This window comes from Chrysemys picta, chromosome 1 (genome assembly GCF_011386835.1).
Source record: "Chrysemys picta bellii isolate R12L10 chromosome 1, ASM1138683v2, whole genome shotgun sequence".
NCBI lineage: Eukaryota > Metazoa > Chordata > Testudines > Emydidae > Chrysemys > Chrysemys picta.
The window spans coordinates 7091720-7108597 of NC_088791.1; the positions used below are offsets into that span (position 1 = coordinate 7091720).

Here is a 16878-nt window from a genome sequence, read left to right on the forward strand (position 1 = left end):
CATTGAGGCCAAGAAACTAGTAGGATTCAGAAAAGCATTAGACATTTATATGAATAACATCACAGTTATGTAAGAAAGGATAACAGTATATAAAGGATGTAAGCACTGAATCTTTTCGGCATAAGTCAACCACTAATGAAAAGATTAGGAAGAAGCTTCCCATATGGGCATTTGATTGCTTAAAGGTCAATTATAGGGGTTTTACACTTTCCTCTAGAGCATCTGATGCTGGCTGCTATGGGAGACAGGAGACCAGATAGAGCTGGGTGACTAATGTATTGCAGGTATTTGCAATTTTTTTCTTTTCCCTCTCCCACGAATAATTATTAGTAAATAATTTTTCCATCATTCGATCAGCTCTAATATGGCAACTGCTATTAATAATTATTTTATTTTTTATTATTTGCATTGTCGTAGCCCCGGTCATGGATGAGGGCCCCATTGTGCTAGGCACTGTACAAACTTAGAACAAAAAGATTGGTCAGGCAGCTGCTATGATCAGACCTATACTATGGCCTACACAGTATGCACAGAAACAATGGTCTCAAGTTGCAGTGGGGGAGGTCTAGGTTGGATATTAGGAAACACTATTTCACTAGGAGGGTGGTGAAGCACTGGAATGGGTTACCTAGGGAGGTGGTGGAATCTCTATCCTTAGAGCTTTTTTAAGGCCCGGCTTGACAAACCCTGGCTGAGATGATTTAGTTGGGGTTGGTCCTGCTTTGAGCAGGGGGTTGGACTAGATGACCTCCTGAGGTCTCTTCCAACCCTCATCTTCTATGCTTCTATATCAGTGGTTCTCAAACTTTTGTACTGGTGACCCCTTTCGCATAGCAAGCCTCTGAGTGCGACCCCCCCCCCCCCCATAAATTAAAAACACTTTTTTATATATTTAACACCATTATAAATGCTAGAGGCAAAGCAGGGTTTGGGGTGGAGGCTGACAGCTCATGACCCTCCCTCTAATAACCTCGTGATCCCCTGAGGAGTCCTGACCCCAGGGAGAACCTCTGTTCTATATGAATAATAACCACCAGTGGTATTATTCATATAGAATATGAATATGCATCCGACGAAGTGGGCATTCACCCACGAAAGCTTATGCTCCAATACATCTGTTAGTTGTAAAGGTGCCACAGGACTCTCTGTTGCTTTTCACCAGTGGTATGGTGGCTTCCCTCTGCTCAACTACTGCCACAAGGCAGGAGGGGACCCCATGAATGCTGCCCTAGCAGAGGTTGGTTTGGGACATGCCCCCCGCCTTACCACCCTAGCTCTAGATAGATACCAGCCTCACAGCTGAACAGAAGGTTCTATGGTTGTTGAGAGTTCAGGACTCGGCTGCTGATTGCTCCTGCCTGATTCCGTACTGGCGCCCGGAGGACCAGAAAGAGTCGAGCGGGGCGGTTCGAGGACCTCGGGTATCCATTGCTCACGTCTGTCTCTGCCCCTCTCTTTGGTGACGTCCCCCCTCTTTCTCTCCACCTGCCAAGAAGTCGGTCTCCTATTGGCTCTGACTATTGAAGGCCGCTGCTGATTGGCCTCTCCGTGGGAGCAAGCGAGCGAAGCCCTTCCATACTCCCCCGGCGGCGGCGGAGGGAGCGGGCCGGGGGCGGAGTCGGAGCTGTGGGGGGGAGCGGAGTCGGTCGGGCCATGTCGGCGGCGGAGGGCGGCTGGGACGGGAACCGGCGGCGGGGGGGCGCTGGAGGCAGCGGCTCGGGCGGAGGGTGCAGCGGGGACGGGCCCGGGGCGGCGCCGGCCGGGGGGCTCCTCAACCGCTTCGTCCAGCTGCCGGGCAGGCCCCACCTGGCAGGTGAGTCCGCTCCGGCCTCCGCCACAGCGCCTGGGGCCGCTCCGCGCCCAGGGGGTAGCGTCATACCCCCTTCCCCCCCGAGCAGCTCCGAAAGGGGGAGGCCTCTAGGGGGGGGGGCGACCCCATCTGGGGGTCCCTGATAATGGGGAGGGGGCGCCCCACTGCCCCGGGACTGCCCCGCCCGGGGGGTGTCTCTACTGCCCAGAAAACGGGGTCACGCTGGGGCGCGATCGGCTTGAAAGGGGCTGGGTCTGACCGTGCTGCCCTCATGGGTCCCTCCGTCCTACAGCGGACCCAGGCCTCCCATCCTCCCCCCTGGGCGCTGTTGGGGTCCCGGTTTCACAGCCGGGTCCAGGGAAGTACTGAGAGGTCCAGTCACTTGCCCAGGGTCTCTCACAGAGACGGAGTCAAGCCCTTTAATTGCACAAGCTGTGAACAGTGTGTGTCTGATCTCGAAGGTGCTTCGCTACTGTAGTGATGGACCAAGGGAAGTACCTGGTTAGGAAACCAGACACTGAAACTGCCCAGCTGGAAGTAGAATCTATAAACCCTGACTTTAAGACTGCTCTGTCTTTGGCTACAAGATCATTCTTCCCTTGTATTTGTTGTTAATGTAATTGACATTGATTTTGATGATCTCTTTCTGATGCCAGCAACATACAATAGTAACATTGCGACAGGGTTGTGTGATCTGCAAATTTACGTGTAAAGGATGTTGCATCTACCAAAGGATGAGTAAAGCTGCTGCTAATACCTTCACACATACTACCATCTAAAAGGCCAGCTCTTGTTTTTCATAAATATTTTATTAAACTTCAAAATCAGCTGTACCAAGTTTGTCTTATAAGAAAATCACATAAATTTGGTTCCCTTTAGGAAAAGGAAGAGATAATATACTTGTTTGTTTCAGTTGAAACCAATTTTGCCTAATAATATGAAGCCACTAACTTCCATTGATTTCAGTATCAGGGGGTAACCGTGTTCGTCTGTATCCACAAAAACAACCAGGAGTCTGGTGGCACTTTAAAGACTAACAGATTTATTTGGGCCTAAGATTTCATGGGTAAAAAACCCCAAAAGCTTATGCCCAAATAAATGTGTTAATCTTTAAGGTGCCACTGGACTCCTTGTTGTTTTTATTGATTTCACTTAAATGCGTTGGGAACCCTTGAGATACCGTTTGGAGGACAGTTGTGATAACCTACTCAGTGTGATCCCTATCAAATGTTTCCATTCACAGATCTCAAATGTTGGCGGGAATGTAACTATTTGCTTTGAGTTATTTGTCCATCCACCCAATTTGCATCTTCTCTCTCTACCATGACATCATTGGCCCTGCTTTAACTGCCCTGGATTTCCATTAAGTATGGTGTGATCCTTTTTGTGCAGAGATCATTGACATGAATTTATGCCAAAGAGCTCTTAGAACACTGTGGAAGGTGGCACATTTGCTAAGGCTTTGCAAACCTTTCTTCACCTTCAGTAAGCCTGGTGTTCTGTATTATTTCACAAAAAGAACAGGAGTACTTGTGGCACCTTAGAGACTAACACATTTATTAGAGCATAAGCTTTCGTGGACTACAGCCCACTTCTTCGGATGCATATAGAGTGGAACATATATTGAGGAGATATATATACACACATACAGAGAGCATGAACAGGTGGGAGTTGTCTTACCAACTCTGAGAGGCCAATTAAGTAAGAGAAAAAAACTTTTGAAGTGATAATCAAGCTAGCCCAGTCCAGACAGTTTGATAAGAAGTGTGAGAATACTTACAAGGGGAGATAGATACTCCTGTTCTTTTTGCGGATACAGACTAACACGGCTGCTACTCTGAAACCTGTATTATTTCATACAGTGTGTGTGGTGGGTGTTTTTTTTGCTGGGGGCGGGAGCTAAATTTCAGAAGTCAAACTAACATAACAAAAGTGAAAGTGCCCTGGGCTATTTTCTATTCCTGGCTCTGCTGTTGACTCACTGTGACCTGTGGAAAGTCTTAACCTTTGTGCCAGTGTCTGCACCTATAAAATGGGGATGTGTTTCTCTGTTGAGATCCTTTCAGGAAAAGACTGGGGGGAGGAAGATGAAAATTGTACTTCTAAAAGTAACTTGTTCAACAAGGGAAAAACTCTTTGAAGTAATAAAGTAAAAACTCTTTAAAACATATTGTAAAAGGATTAGAAAAAGAGTCCTACTGTCTACAGAATCTGTGCGCACTCCGGCGGATCAAAGCAAGTTCAATATAACCCGGTTTCACCTATAACGCGGTAAGATTTTTTGGCTCCCGAGGACAGCGTTCTATCGGGGTAGAGGTGTATGTCAGAGAAGCAAAAAGGATTCATTTTTCAAGTCAGCTTTAACTGTTAAGCTACGAGTACAGCTTTTGCAGTTGCTGTATGGACTGAAATATCGGCTCTCTTAACACGGGCCCGATATTTCAGTCCATACAGCAACTGCACAAAGCTGTACTCGTAGCTTAACAGTTAAAGCTGACTTGAAAAATGAATCCTTTTTGCTTCTCTGACATACACCTCTACCCCGATAGAACGCTGTCCTCGGGAGCCAAAAAATCTTACCGCGTTATAGGTGAAACTGCGTTATATCGAACTTGCTTTGATCTGCCGGAGTGCACAGCCCTGCCCCCTCCCCCCCCGGAGCGCTGCTTTACCACGTTATATCCGAATTCGTGTTATATGGGTCGTGTTATATCAGGGTAGAGGTGTATAAAGAAGGCCTGAGGTCTTAAAAGGAGGGGGGTGGGTGAGGGTTTGTATGTATGTGGGTTTTTTTTCTTGGAGGATTTCTTTGTTGCGGGTGGGGAGTATGAGTTCTTGCATCTTAACTGAATGTTTGGCACATGGAGAAAAATTGTCTGTGTTAAAGATTCAAGTTTTCGCTAGGCATGGGAGATTGAGATATTAACAAAGAAGAGTTTTAAATGGTCTGATGAAAACGTCTTCCCTTCCTCTGACTTACTTGGCTTTCACTTTCTTGTGATGACACTTCACTAATTCAGTAGTCAACATAGTCTTCTGTGGCAGACACGATCTGAATGTCTAGTGTGTCTTAAAAAGAAATGTCAAGCCTTTCAGACTCGCTGTATATGGCATAAGGAAGGAGGAAAATACTTGTTTGCAGGTCAGGTTTAACATTCACGATACAAATTCTTCCCTTTCCCTCTTTTTAGACCCTAACTTTACTCCTGCTTATTACTGTATTTACTTGGTCATTCTTTTTGTAACTAAGCATTACATATACTGCCGGACATGCTTTATGACAGGATGCAAGCAGTAACCTGTATGATCTGAAGTTTATTTATATTTGGGCATTTGCAGGTGGAATGGGATTATATAAAATTTGTGGAAAGCAACTTAAAATATTCTATGCAATGTTGCATTTTTTTAAGCAACACAAACACAAGCTTTGGGTGAAAAATTTTCCTCTTTCATGCACTGGTATTCTGAAAAAATGCAATTCATACATAATGAGAATTCTGATCTAAATATCCTATTAGAAAGATTCTTGTGTGTGAGGCTTATGGCCAAGCTGATCAGTCAGTCAACGTTGTTTTCAGAGGTTTCCTTTACTCTTAATGCTGGGATATTGTGTCCCCTATAGTCATGTAACTGTCTCACTAATCGTGGATCACTACTCAATGATCAACTGCACAACTTAAAAGTTGCCAAGGTGTCCAGCTGTGATGGAAAGTTTGGAAGATGAGAACTTTGAGGACCAGAATGGAGAAATAAACATGTTCACCAAATCTTGAAGTGCTGCTTCTGCAGCCTGATCTAATTCAGTGGGGATAGACATCTTAGAAATACCATAAACAGAAGAGACGGTTACAGTTTCTTAAAGGCATGACGTATTGAAGCAGGAAGGAGAGGAAGTTGAGTCTTAGGCCTTGTCTGCATGGGACTTTTGAACATGTTTGAATTCTCTTGAATGGATTTTAACTAAAATAGTTTCAAACTTGGTTTGTCTGGCCACTGTTGAAACTGCCTTAAAAAGTGAAGGTGGGATCTAAAAGTCAGTATCAATTTGCCCTATAATTGGTGGTTGGGAGGGCTAAAACTTTGGATTTGTCCTCTGTAGGGGTCCTACTCCAAAGACCTTGCTGATGTCCTCCAGCAACAAAGAAGGAAGTTGGAAATTCCACATTTTGAAAATGTGGGTGGGGAAAAGCGTATTGAGGGCATGTTTATGCAATGTAAAGAAGCAGTAAAGAGCACAAACAATTTTTACTTTACAATTCCTTTTCGAGAGGATACTACAGCTGGAAGACTAGGATGAGCAGTGATGCAAGTTGTGAAGGGAGATGGTGGAATTGCCATCCTTGGAGCTATTTGAGGCAAGCCCCAGACAATTGTCTGTCATGCTCTAGGAATAATTATATCCTGCTAGGCTGAAGGCGGATTGATCTAAATGATCTCTTAGATGCTCATTCCATCCCAGATGAATCTGAGACTTGCTTGTAAAGTATAAAGGATTCATAGTTGTACTTGGAAACAGTTTATCCATAGGAAACCGTAGACTGACATGACATAGTTGGGGATCCATATTCGAATTATCTTAATATATTTGGACATTGGTCCCTCACAAGAAAGCCTTCAGATGTTTCAGATATAGCTTAACTCTCCAGTTAAATGTCCATATTCCTCATCAGTATCCAGTTGTTTGTTGGATACAACTTTAGGCAAATGGGAATGAAGTGGAATGTGAATACTGAAAACATTTGCATCATGTGACACTTACTAGGCCTGAAAATGAGGGTTTAATGCTCTTTATCAGTGTGTGCTGTCTTTAGTTGGGAGTCCAGCAGCCTCTTTTTGAATTCTTGTGATCTCAGTTTTGGCAGTCTTCCCATTCCAGGCTGGCAAAGTGTGAAACTTACTTTTTATTTCACTGACCGCTCTAAATGCTTCGACTGGAATACATCCTGGATGTTGATCCATTTCAGCTCAAATGCACGAGACTCTTGTATTCCATCAAAGTGAGGAAACATTTGTAGCTTTGTTTAAAGCAACTAAAACAGATTAGAAATTTCACTAGCTTATACAATACTGAGAGCCTGTATCTGGGTTGCTTCTCTTACAGCTTTTGAGTGGCTGCCCTCCCATGCTTCTATTTCATCATGGAGTTGCTTTAAGAAACTCTCCATTTCCTGATAGTTCAGTCTCTGGATATACCAATCTTTTACTTTTGGGGCAAGTTATCGAACAGTCCATCATCTAATAGTGGAGGAGTCAGCTAGACCTGGTCTAACTGAAGATCATAGTGCAGCACTTCAATTTTATGTTAGTTGGAACAAGTATGATGGCACCTGGGGTCCATTTATGCTAGTGTCTTTGTCACAAGCAGGCAACACATGTGGTAGAAATCAGCCTAGAGCTGTCTGTGTGTTGTGACTGCAGATAGCAATCAGTGGGATACGATTGCATAAAGTGGTGCAGTATTGTTTTTCTGACCTAAGTACACCTCTGCTTCGATATAACGCTGTCCTCGGGAGCCAAAAAATCTTACCGCGTTATAGGTGAAACCGCGTTATATCGAACTTGCTTTGATCCACTGGAATGCGCAGCCCTGCCCCCTCGGAGCACCGCTTTACCGCGTTATATCCGAATTCGTGTTATATGGAGTCGTGTTATATCGGGGTAGAGGTGTATTGCTCAGTTTCAACAAGCCATTTACAATGCTGGGTGGGACAGATTAGTGGTTTGAACAGCTCGTCTGGAAAATAGTGTATTTCACCACTAATAAACGGTTCCGATGCCTTTCGTGAACTTAGTTAAACTGCCATGGTCATAATCCTCGATTGCCTTTTTACGTGTCCGAAGAGGTTTTGTTCTCTACCTATAATGAATTCATAAGCATTTGCAAGTCCCATACTGCACCCCAGCACTGTTTTGTGCTAACTTTCTAAGCGTCGTGATATTTAGAGCACCCACTTCTGCCTGCTCAAGCCTTTCAGCCTTGAAAAGTTAATTGAAAATAAGCATGTTGCACGTGTACAACATGCCTTTGAAATGCTTACCTTGTTCAGATCTAATGAAGCCATAGCTTGTCCTCGAGAGTTAAAGACAATGACAGCTTGCGTTGGACGCACTCTTCACTGCAAAGTTAACTTTAGTGTTGCCTCAAACTACAGTCCTGTCGACACACACACAAGCCCTTAACTCAGGCCTGGTGGTGCTTTTAACTTGATTTGGCAGGCCCCAGAGGGAGGATAGGCTAAAATATCAGTGAACACAACTTGTCGGCTGATAACATGACCACTCTGTAGTGTAGATGCAGGCTACTGCTGCTCATCCTCCAGCGCTTTCCCACGCTTTCCCCCATGTGCTCATAAAAGACAGACCAATTCGCTCATGATTTGCGGAGGGAGAATTCATTGAGTAGTAACGTTTATTGCAACACACACAGCCCCGGGATGTGCCCCGAGAAGTCGCACATGAATGAGTGCAGCGCTGGTGGAGATGCAGCAACTTGAGTGCTGTAGCAAACAGTGTGGTTGCTCTGACTCAAGCTAGATAAGCTCAAGAGGAGTAACTGGAGTGTAGATAACTTGAGTTAACTGCAGTGAGTGAAGATGTGCCCTACGAGGGAGTTGGTCGCATGTGTAGAGAGAGTTCTTGTGGCCAAACTTGACGCAACTTAATGGGGAAGATGTTTTTCAAATGCGCAAATGGTAGCTTGAAGCCTAAGTGCTATTGACTTTGAAAATCTCCCTCTGTCTTTCTGGGACTGTAACTACGGTGATCAGATAGCAAGTATGAAAAATGGGGACACTTTTTTTTTTCCGGGCGGGGGCAGTATAGATACCTATATAAGACAAAGCCCCTGTGTCATAACTATAAAGGGAAGGGTAACAGCCCTCCTGTGTACAGTACTATAAAATCCCTCCTGGCCAGAGACTCCAAAATCCTTTTACCTGTAAAGGGTTCAGAAGCTCAGGTAACCTGGCGGACACCTGACCCAAAGGACCAATAAGGGGACAAGATACTTTCAAATCTTGGGGGGGGGGGGGGGGGAAAGGCTTTTGTTTGTGCTCTTTGTTTTGGGAGAGTTCGCTCTTGGGACTAAGAGGGACCAGACATCAATCCAGGCTCTCCAAATCTTTCTGAACAAGTCTCTCATATTTCAAACTTTTAAGTACAGCCAGGCAAGGCGTGGTAGTTTTATGTTTGTTTTCTCAACTTGTAAATGTACCTTTTACTAGGGTATTTACCTCTGTTTGCTGTACTTTGAACCTAAGGCTAGAGGGAGGTCCTCTGGGCTCTTTAAGTTTGATTACCCTGTAATGTTATTTTCCCTCCTGATTTTACAGAGATGATTTTTACCTTTTTCTTTAATTAAAAGCCTTCTTTTTAAGAACCTGATTGATTTTTCCCTGTTTTTTAGATCCAAGGGGGTTGGATCTTGAGCCACCAGGAGTTGGTGGGAGAGAGGAGGGGGGATGGTTAATTTCTCCTTGTTTTAAGATCCAAGGGGTTTGGATCTGTATTCACCAGGGAATTGATGAAGAGTCTCTCAAGGCTACCCAGGGAAGGGAATTAGCACATTGGGAGTGGTGGCAGCGGACCAGAGCTAAGCTGGTAGTTAAGCTTAGAAGTTTTCATGCAGGCCCCCACATCTGTACCCTAAAGTTCTGAGTGGGGAAGGAGCCTTGACACCCTAATATTGGGATGTCTGCTCAGCCTAACCATAACAGGTAGACCTTACTGGCTGCTACTGACTCTTATCTCGCCCCTATTCTTTTCTTTTTACATACTGTAGCTTCTTTCAAAGGCGTAATGAACAAACTGTCAAGTGAATTGTCTGAAACCTACTGTCTATGCAATAGATCAAAGCAAACCACAAGCATTTTGTGTCACGTACACACAGATCTGGATAAACTCAGTGGATTGTAGGGAGAGGATGTCGAAACTTGAGAACTAGAATTCCAATTTCGGGAACTGCTTCTGTACCACAATCCTTTCTAGGCCAGTAACTGAGTATCCAACTAGAGAAGGTGAGTGAGGTAAAATTCTAAAATGCACACGGGAGGGGTTGGAAATGAAACTGGTGTGATTTGTTTGCAGGGGAAACGTCTTTGTTTAAGCCTGTGAAAATAAAACAGAACAAAAAGCATTTAAACCCTCCGCTTTTGCTTCCACGTTCAGAGGAAAACTGCCCCCACTTTGATCACCCCTCTGGTAAGAGTGCTCACACAACAAGCCCTTTTTACTATGGTGTGGCAGTTATTTTTTTAAGCAGGTCTTCTTAAAATGCATTTAGCACTTCTGAGCCTAGAGCTGTGGGCAGCCATCTTGCTGAAAAGAATGTCACCTGTGACTGGCATCCTGAGGGCCCTATGAAAGAGACACTAAACCAGTCTCCATCCTGCTTCACCAGTCGGTTCTGACAGCTTAAACCATTGCTACTCGGTGTTCAAGCGAGTTTAAAAACGGATTTAGCCTCGCCTGCCTGCCTGCAGCTCTAGGCTCAGAAAGAACTGTATTGAGAAGCCTTGAAATGGGTGTTATTTGCCGTGACAAGGAGTTCTTACCATGTGAACAGAATGAGTGCAGCTTTCCTTTAAAATTGGACACCTGTGGAAGTTCCATTTGCGTGTCTGTTCTACTTCGGGTTCCAATAAAACCTGATAATTTAGAGCAATAATATGGCTGCCTTTGCATCGCTCTTAGGCCTATTTTTTATTCCTATTCTGGGATTAAACTCCACCACACTGCATTAGAGTTTGCTTGTTGACTAATTTCTAATCCACAAGACTCTTGATCGGGAGTATTTTTCATTCTCTGTTTACAGGGCTGGTAAATTGCCCAGACACCTGATAGCTACAGGGTAGTAAGATGTAAGTAGAGTGTCCATCTGTGAAGCTTGGGTAATAACCTGCTGAGAAGCTTATCCCTCTGGCTGATGGGAAGACAGTGTGTGTTGAGACTCCTATCAAGGTGCTGTCCCCTGGACCCTGCTCAGGGTCTCCATCTTCTCTATCTGGCTGCAGCTAGTTGCTGGCTGGGGATGAAGAAGTCACATTTCTGGATTGGACAGAGCTTGCCGGAAAGAGCTTTATTCCTTTCCCACATCGTGCCTCTTTGGGGAGAAGGGGGTGTATCCTGTTCCCCAGCAAATAGCTCCAGCCACTTGCACCTCGGCTCTTCCCAACAAGGGGATGAAACAGATGTGATCCTTATCCGTTTCACTTCTGTCCACAGGGTTCTGAATAGCAGCCGTGAAACTGACCAGGTTCTTGTCTGCTTCAGTCTGCTTCTTGGGACAGCTAAAGCACAGTAGCCATCTCGAGTCGTCTCTCCACAGATTTAGGAAGAAAGCACTGCATCAGTTCCCCCTGTGACGATAACTACCCAGGCACTAGGCTTCGTAATTCCGTTTAAGAACAACAAAACTTAAATTCTGCCGAAATTGATGGTTTAGGCCCCTTTCACTCACTAAGAAAAGTTGAATTTGATGGTTGGTTAATTATTGTTGTGTTTCAGTTAAGCTCTGCTTTAACAACTCAGCCCTGATAAAGGGACACTGACTGGATTTCAGGCACTTGGTCTCAAAAACTAGATTAAAGTGGCCTCTCTTTTGAAAATGAAAATCCTAATGGAAGAGTTAAGGGATACTAGGCAAACACCATATAGTACCTCTTCCTAAATCCTAAATAGGGGAGAGAGCGTTAGCTTATGTGGCACTTATACAATACTACTTTATTGTATAAGTCGGGCCAGTGGCAGGATGCCAGCGTTTCTTTTCCTTAGATAAAAAAGATGATAAAATGGAAGGCAAATTCCTTTGTCCACTAAACTTGTCTTGCTGCTCTGCCTGAAGTCCCTCTTACCGTACATTTTTGCTGCTTGTCTTCAGTGGCTGAGTTGCTTTCTTTGTGCCTTGCAGTTCAATTATATATGAGCAAAATTATATAGCGCGGTTGAAATATGGGTGGGAAAAAATCCAGTTGACTTTAGATTGCAGTCACGTCATGGAGAAGTGACTTGATTAGTCCTATCTTAGAACCCTTTTGAGGTATGGCCATGTGGCAGTGTTTCAATGTCACGCTGTTTGCCTGGATTCTTCTCCTCTGAAAGTCCCTGCTGCCTTGCTTGGTTTTATGTCAACCAAATTAGCTTTGGAGCCTTAAAACTGGGAAAGCAGAACTGACAATCTGCTCTGCTGTGCAGAACTTTGTACTTTGAAGCCATTTTGTGTAGCTGACTCTTCTTCCTCCCCCTCCCCCAAGTGCATAACATTTCAATCACTTCCTATTCTGATATTCATTGCATTGAAACTAGCAATATGCTTCATATACTCCTTGCATAATGCAGGTGACGGGGTAAAAATCAGTAACTTTATATCCGACATCTCGTACTGGAGTTTTCCCCTCTCTCATTCTCGGGTGCAAATTGATCTAAGGCTTAGCAGAAATGGTGTTTATCAGAGGGGTATGAGTCAGTTTATAACCCATTGTATTGTAATATCATACCATCTTTTCCCGGACTTCTGAGAGTAAAAAGGGCTAGTACAGTATGAAGGATTGGTTGCCTAAGGAGCCCAGGCGGGGAACATTCTTCTCTCCGAAGCCTTTGGCTTCTCATATACTTGAAGCAGACTTCTAAGCAAAGTAAGAGGCGCTCCGGGTTCCCCAAGCGTTACCTGTTTGCATAGAGTGGAAATCCTCCACTTTAGCTTCCAGACTACTGCTCTAAGAGGATTTGCTAAAAGGAGCAAAGGAGATGGTGAAGTGGCTCTAGTGTAAGTTTCAATTATTGTCAGCTGGTGGGGTGGGGGTTATATTACTAGAGTACCCAGAGGAACCAGTCTGAATGGAGATCCCCATCGCAGTGGACTCCATCAATGTAGTAAAAGGAAGTGCTCTGCCCTAAAGAGCTTTCTAACTCCTTCACAAAAGACAAAGCAAACAGGTAGATACTGTCCACAATGGAGAGGGCGTGGGTGAGGGATAATAGGAATGGGAACGCAGTGGTACCCAGATTAGCAATGTGTACCACAGATAGGAGTCAGGGTGATTTAAAGATGCAAATGAAAAGTTTAATGAGTAGCTGTATAGTCTGAAATGGAACTGGCAAGAACCTATTTGGATGGTAATGTTGGCTTCTGATGTCTTTTCCTGATTATCTTGGCAAATGAATCACTCTCTGTTTTTAATCTCTTTATGAGAGTGAGATCTTGGAATGACTCATACAGATACACCTCTACCTCGATATAACGCTGTCCTCAGGAGCCAAAAAATCGTACCGCATTGTAGGTGAAACCGCGTTATATTGAACTTGCTTTGATCCGCCGGAGCGCGCAGGCCCGCCCCCCCCGGAGCACTGCTTTGCCGCGTTATATCCAAATTCGTGTTATATCAGGTCTCGTTATATCGGGGTAGAGGTGTATGTGGATCCAATCCTGCTGTTGCTTATTTATGCAGAATTCCCATTAACTCCATTGGGTTCTGCATATGCCTAACCAAGGATGGAATTTGGACTCCAGTCTATTTGTATCTAAGCACTCCCTTGACTTCCTGGTTGATCTGTAGTTAATCCGGAGCTTTATTATGTGTTTTATCTTACTAACTTTAAAGGTGACCTGCAAAGAATGTTTGCTTTTTTTCGTGATTGCTTTATGATAGTCAAAAGTTTGAGATTTTAAAATTTTTTCTTTTCTGCTTGTCTTTTACATACAAATACAGGTGGTTTATCTTCTTATTTTCCCTGGAAGACTCTATGGACAAATGGAGAGATGGTAGGATTATGATATCAAAAATACCAAAGAAGTAAAAGGGGAAGTGATATTTATTCAAGCGCCAAAATCAATTTAATTCAATGCCTGACAAGCAGTTGAAAGACAAGTTTTTTTTGTTGTTGAAAAGATTCCATGCCCTGGACCTTCCAGTTGAGGGCTGAGAACTCCCATTCCAGTTCTGTGTCCTCTAAAGAAACCTCCAGCAAAAAAGTGAACAAGGAAGAGAAGATGCTTCTGACATTAAACAAATGAATCAAACTCCTGTTAGACTGTATTCAGTATAAGCCAACCAAAAAGGATCGATGTTTCAGTTTTTCCCTTTGCAGATCACCTTTAAAGCATCAGATAATCTTAATTAAATAAATTAATGTAGATTTGAGGCCAATAGCCTTTTGGTTACTGACTTAACACATGTATCAGGTGACTCTTGTTTGTGCACTAACATTTGGTATAGTTTCTTCATTGGCTAATAACATTATATTGAACAAGGACAGCAGTATTGTACAGGAGGCCAGTCCTGGTAGGGAATTATCTTTCAGGTTAATGATGGCCAAAATGCATCCTGTATGCAATTTTTAACTTACCACTGTTTCATGCAAACCTCTTACTTTATTCAACACACATGCTGGTGTATGTTACTCAGCTCTGCAAAGCATTGCAAAGTTACTGTAAATGCTTTCTTTGCAGTTCCAGAAGCATGAAACCTTGTCAGCAATGCAGAGTAAAATGTTAATAGTGGGGGGGAATTGAAAAGGGAAGTTGGTCACATTTGTTGTATTTTACTCAAGTTTGGGTCTCAATACCTGGAAGAGATCTGACAGATGGATAAAATGGGAGCCATGTCTGTATCAACAGAATTTGAATGAATTTGGCTTGATGTTTATTTGGTAATATTTGGTTTTGATGTTTATTTGGTAATTGATAATAAGTGTGGATCAAATCCACTTTTTCTTTGAGCCATTCTGACTCCAGTGCTGAGATCACGTCGCTAAACCTATATGTTCACTAAACCAAACTTAACCAGTTGACCTGGATGAGCGTCACACGTTAATCCTGTTGGCGCTGTAACATAGGGCATGTTAAAAATACATACCTGCATCAAACCATTCCAATGATTTGCTGTAGGGATACAAAGGGATCTTTTAACAAACTGTCACATCTTATGTTAATTTCCATAATGCTGCCAAATTCATGAACACATTGGAAAGACAATTGGGGCTGGTGAACTTGAGATGTATTCCAATAACTGTAGTCCATTTCTGATGATTTCTCCCTGTGGGGAAGAGATTGATTAATACAGATAACTGAAAAACATGATTCAGAATAGTATCACCAGGATCTCTCTCATCAGTCTCATACACACTTTAAAATACACGTGCCACAGATGGAGCTAGTGACAAGATTTTTTTTTACCAATTCACTGGGTTTTATCCCCCACTTGCTGCTCATTGGCTTTGTGTGAGCGATGACTGCTATGAAAAGCAGTTTGATTCCTAAAACCGCATAAAACAGCTGATGAGTTTTAGCCACAAGGTGGCAGCACTCCACTACTGATTACTGAATTTGATCAGAACAAGTGTGCACAATAGTTGTACCTTAATCTGTCAGACTAGGAACCAGTTTAAGCACATCTGCTTCTTTTGGGTGTTAAAACCTGTTAACCTTTCTGGGCTGATAGTTTGCACCATCTTTAGTGATAATGCTTTATATTTTTCTTGATGCTTAACTTGCTGCTGCTACTGTTATTGCTGTGTGTATGTATCTGACTCATTGCTGGTAATTGTGGTAACAGGCTCTAAGAAGAAAATACGATTGGTCCTAATTAGACGCTTCCCTCGGTCTCGTCCCATCCTAAAGGTCCGTAAGAGGTCTTTCAGAGCAGGTGGGTGGCGCTGATCACAGATCACTGTGTGGGTGATGGGAACCTCTTCTAAATTCTGCGCTTTCCAAATGCTGCGTAAGGAGTGCTTGTGGTTTTGGTGTGTATAAGCACAGGTGTTTAAAGGTGTGCTTGTCCATATCTGTATGTTGCTTGTTGATCTGACTTTCTAAAATGGGGAATTTTGTGAATTGCAACTTCAAAACAAGAGCACTTTTGTACTCTTGCCAAATCACCTTGTATGTGACATCTATCCTGTGTAGAAAACTGATCATTGAAACACACTAGGTGCAGGTCTCATGATGACTCGTACATGTGCCGTAGGACCCCTGCTTCATTCAGCAAATGGGCAGTTATTCAGTGTTTCTCTTTACTCTCCATATTCAGTATCAGGCCCCCGGTCTCATTTACTGTACACCATCCAAAACCTGCACTGAATACAAAATTAGTAATTTCCTCTTGGGCATTTCTGTGTCGGTCTCCCCATAGTATTTGTGTTTCAACTTCATTAGTGCTTATATCCTCATGATGCTCTTGTGAGATTACATGGTGACATTCCCATTTTGCATGTGGGAAACTGAGAGATTAAGGCCAAAATTGCAAAATTTCCTAGAAGCTGCTAGAAAAGTTCAGCCCACAGATGGAGCATCTTCAGTAAAGAATGTTTGGGGAGTTTAGCTGCTAAACTCTGACTCTCTGAGCATGTGTGAACTGATGTTTTTTCAGTTTAACTTGGTCAGATTTGGGCAAATTCTCACAGGCACGGAAAAAGGCACATGCTTGACCCCAGGGTGACCCTCCTGCCAAACGTCATCTCCCTGTGCCAAAAGCATGGCGGCACTACAGCTTCTCAGCGATGGCTGGAAGAATTTTTTTTTTTTAAGGATCAAACACTTCCCCTACTCTTTTTCTTGGAAACAGCTGAACTGTTCTAGCTGAAACTTACATATAGAAAAGCCCAGAGGCGAACACCTAGCGTGGGAAATTTCAACTTGAATGGCTAAAATTAAGTAAAGTTATCAGACCCTGGTTTTTCTTATTTATAAAGGAAAGTGTCAGGCAATCTGAGCTATAGGTGATGCTATCTTCACTGCCTATACTAGTTTCAGCACGCTGGGACTTGGCTCTTATATGGGTGTGGTTCTTGTATGTTCAGCTCCAGAACATCTGACTGCTGGAATAAACTGGTCCACTGAGTTAGAAATGCAAATAAAAGTCTTTTCCCTGAGTAACAGCCCTTTGCTTATCCAGAGTGATGTTGGAAGAGGGGCTCCTGGGAAACTCTTTCTGCTGTTAGCTTTCCTAGGATACGTCTTCACTACCCACCGGATCGGCGGGTAGTGATCGATCTATTGGGGATCGATTTATTGCGTCTAGTGTAGACGCGATAAATCGATCCCCGATCTCTTTGCCACTCCACCGTGGCGAGAG

At 43.6% G+C, this 16878-nt stretch overlaps 1 protein-coding gene across 2 annotated transcripts in view; it reads left to right on the forward strand.

Annotated features, from left to right (window-relative positions):
- Positions 1-1577: 1577 nt before the first annotated feature.
- Positions 1578-16878, forward strand: part of KLHDC10 (kelch domain containing 10) — a 37508-nt gene continuing 22207 nt past the window's right edge. Inside the window, exons 1-2 of one of the 2 annotated variants that reach the window (XM_008174065.3) lie at positions 1578-1813; positions 15361-15450. In XM_008174065.3, coding sequence (XP_008172287.1) covers positions 1654-1813; positions 15361-15450 — 250 coding nt within the window. In that variant the 5' untranslated portion in view covers positions 1578-1653. The remainder of the gene's footprint in view (positions 1814-15360; positions 15451-16878) is intronic. The other variant, XM_042842257.2, reaches the window with a different exon arrangement.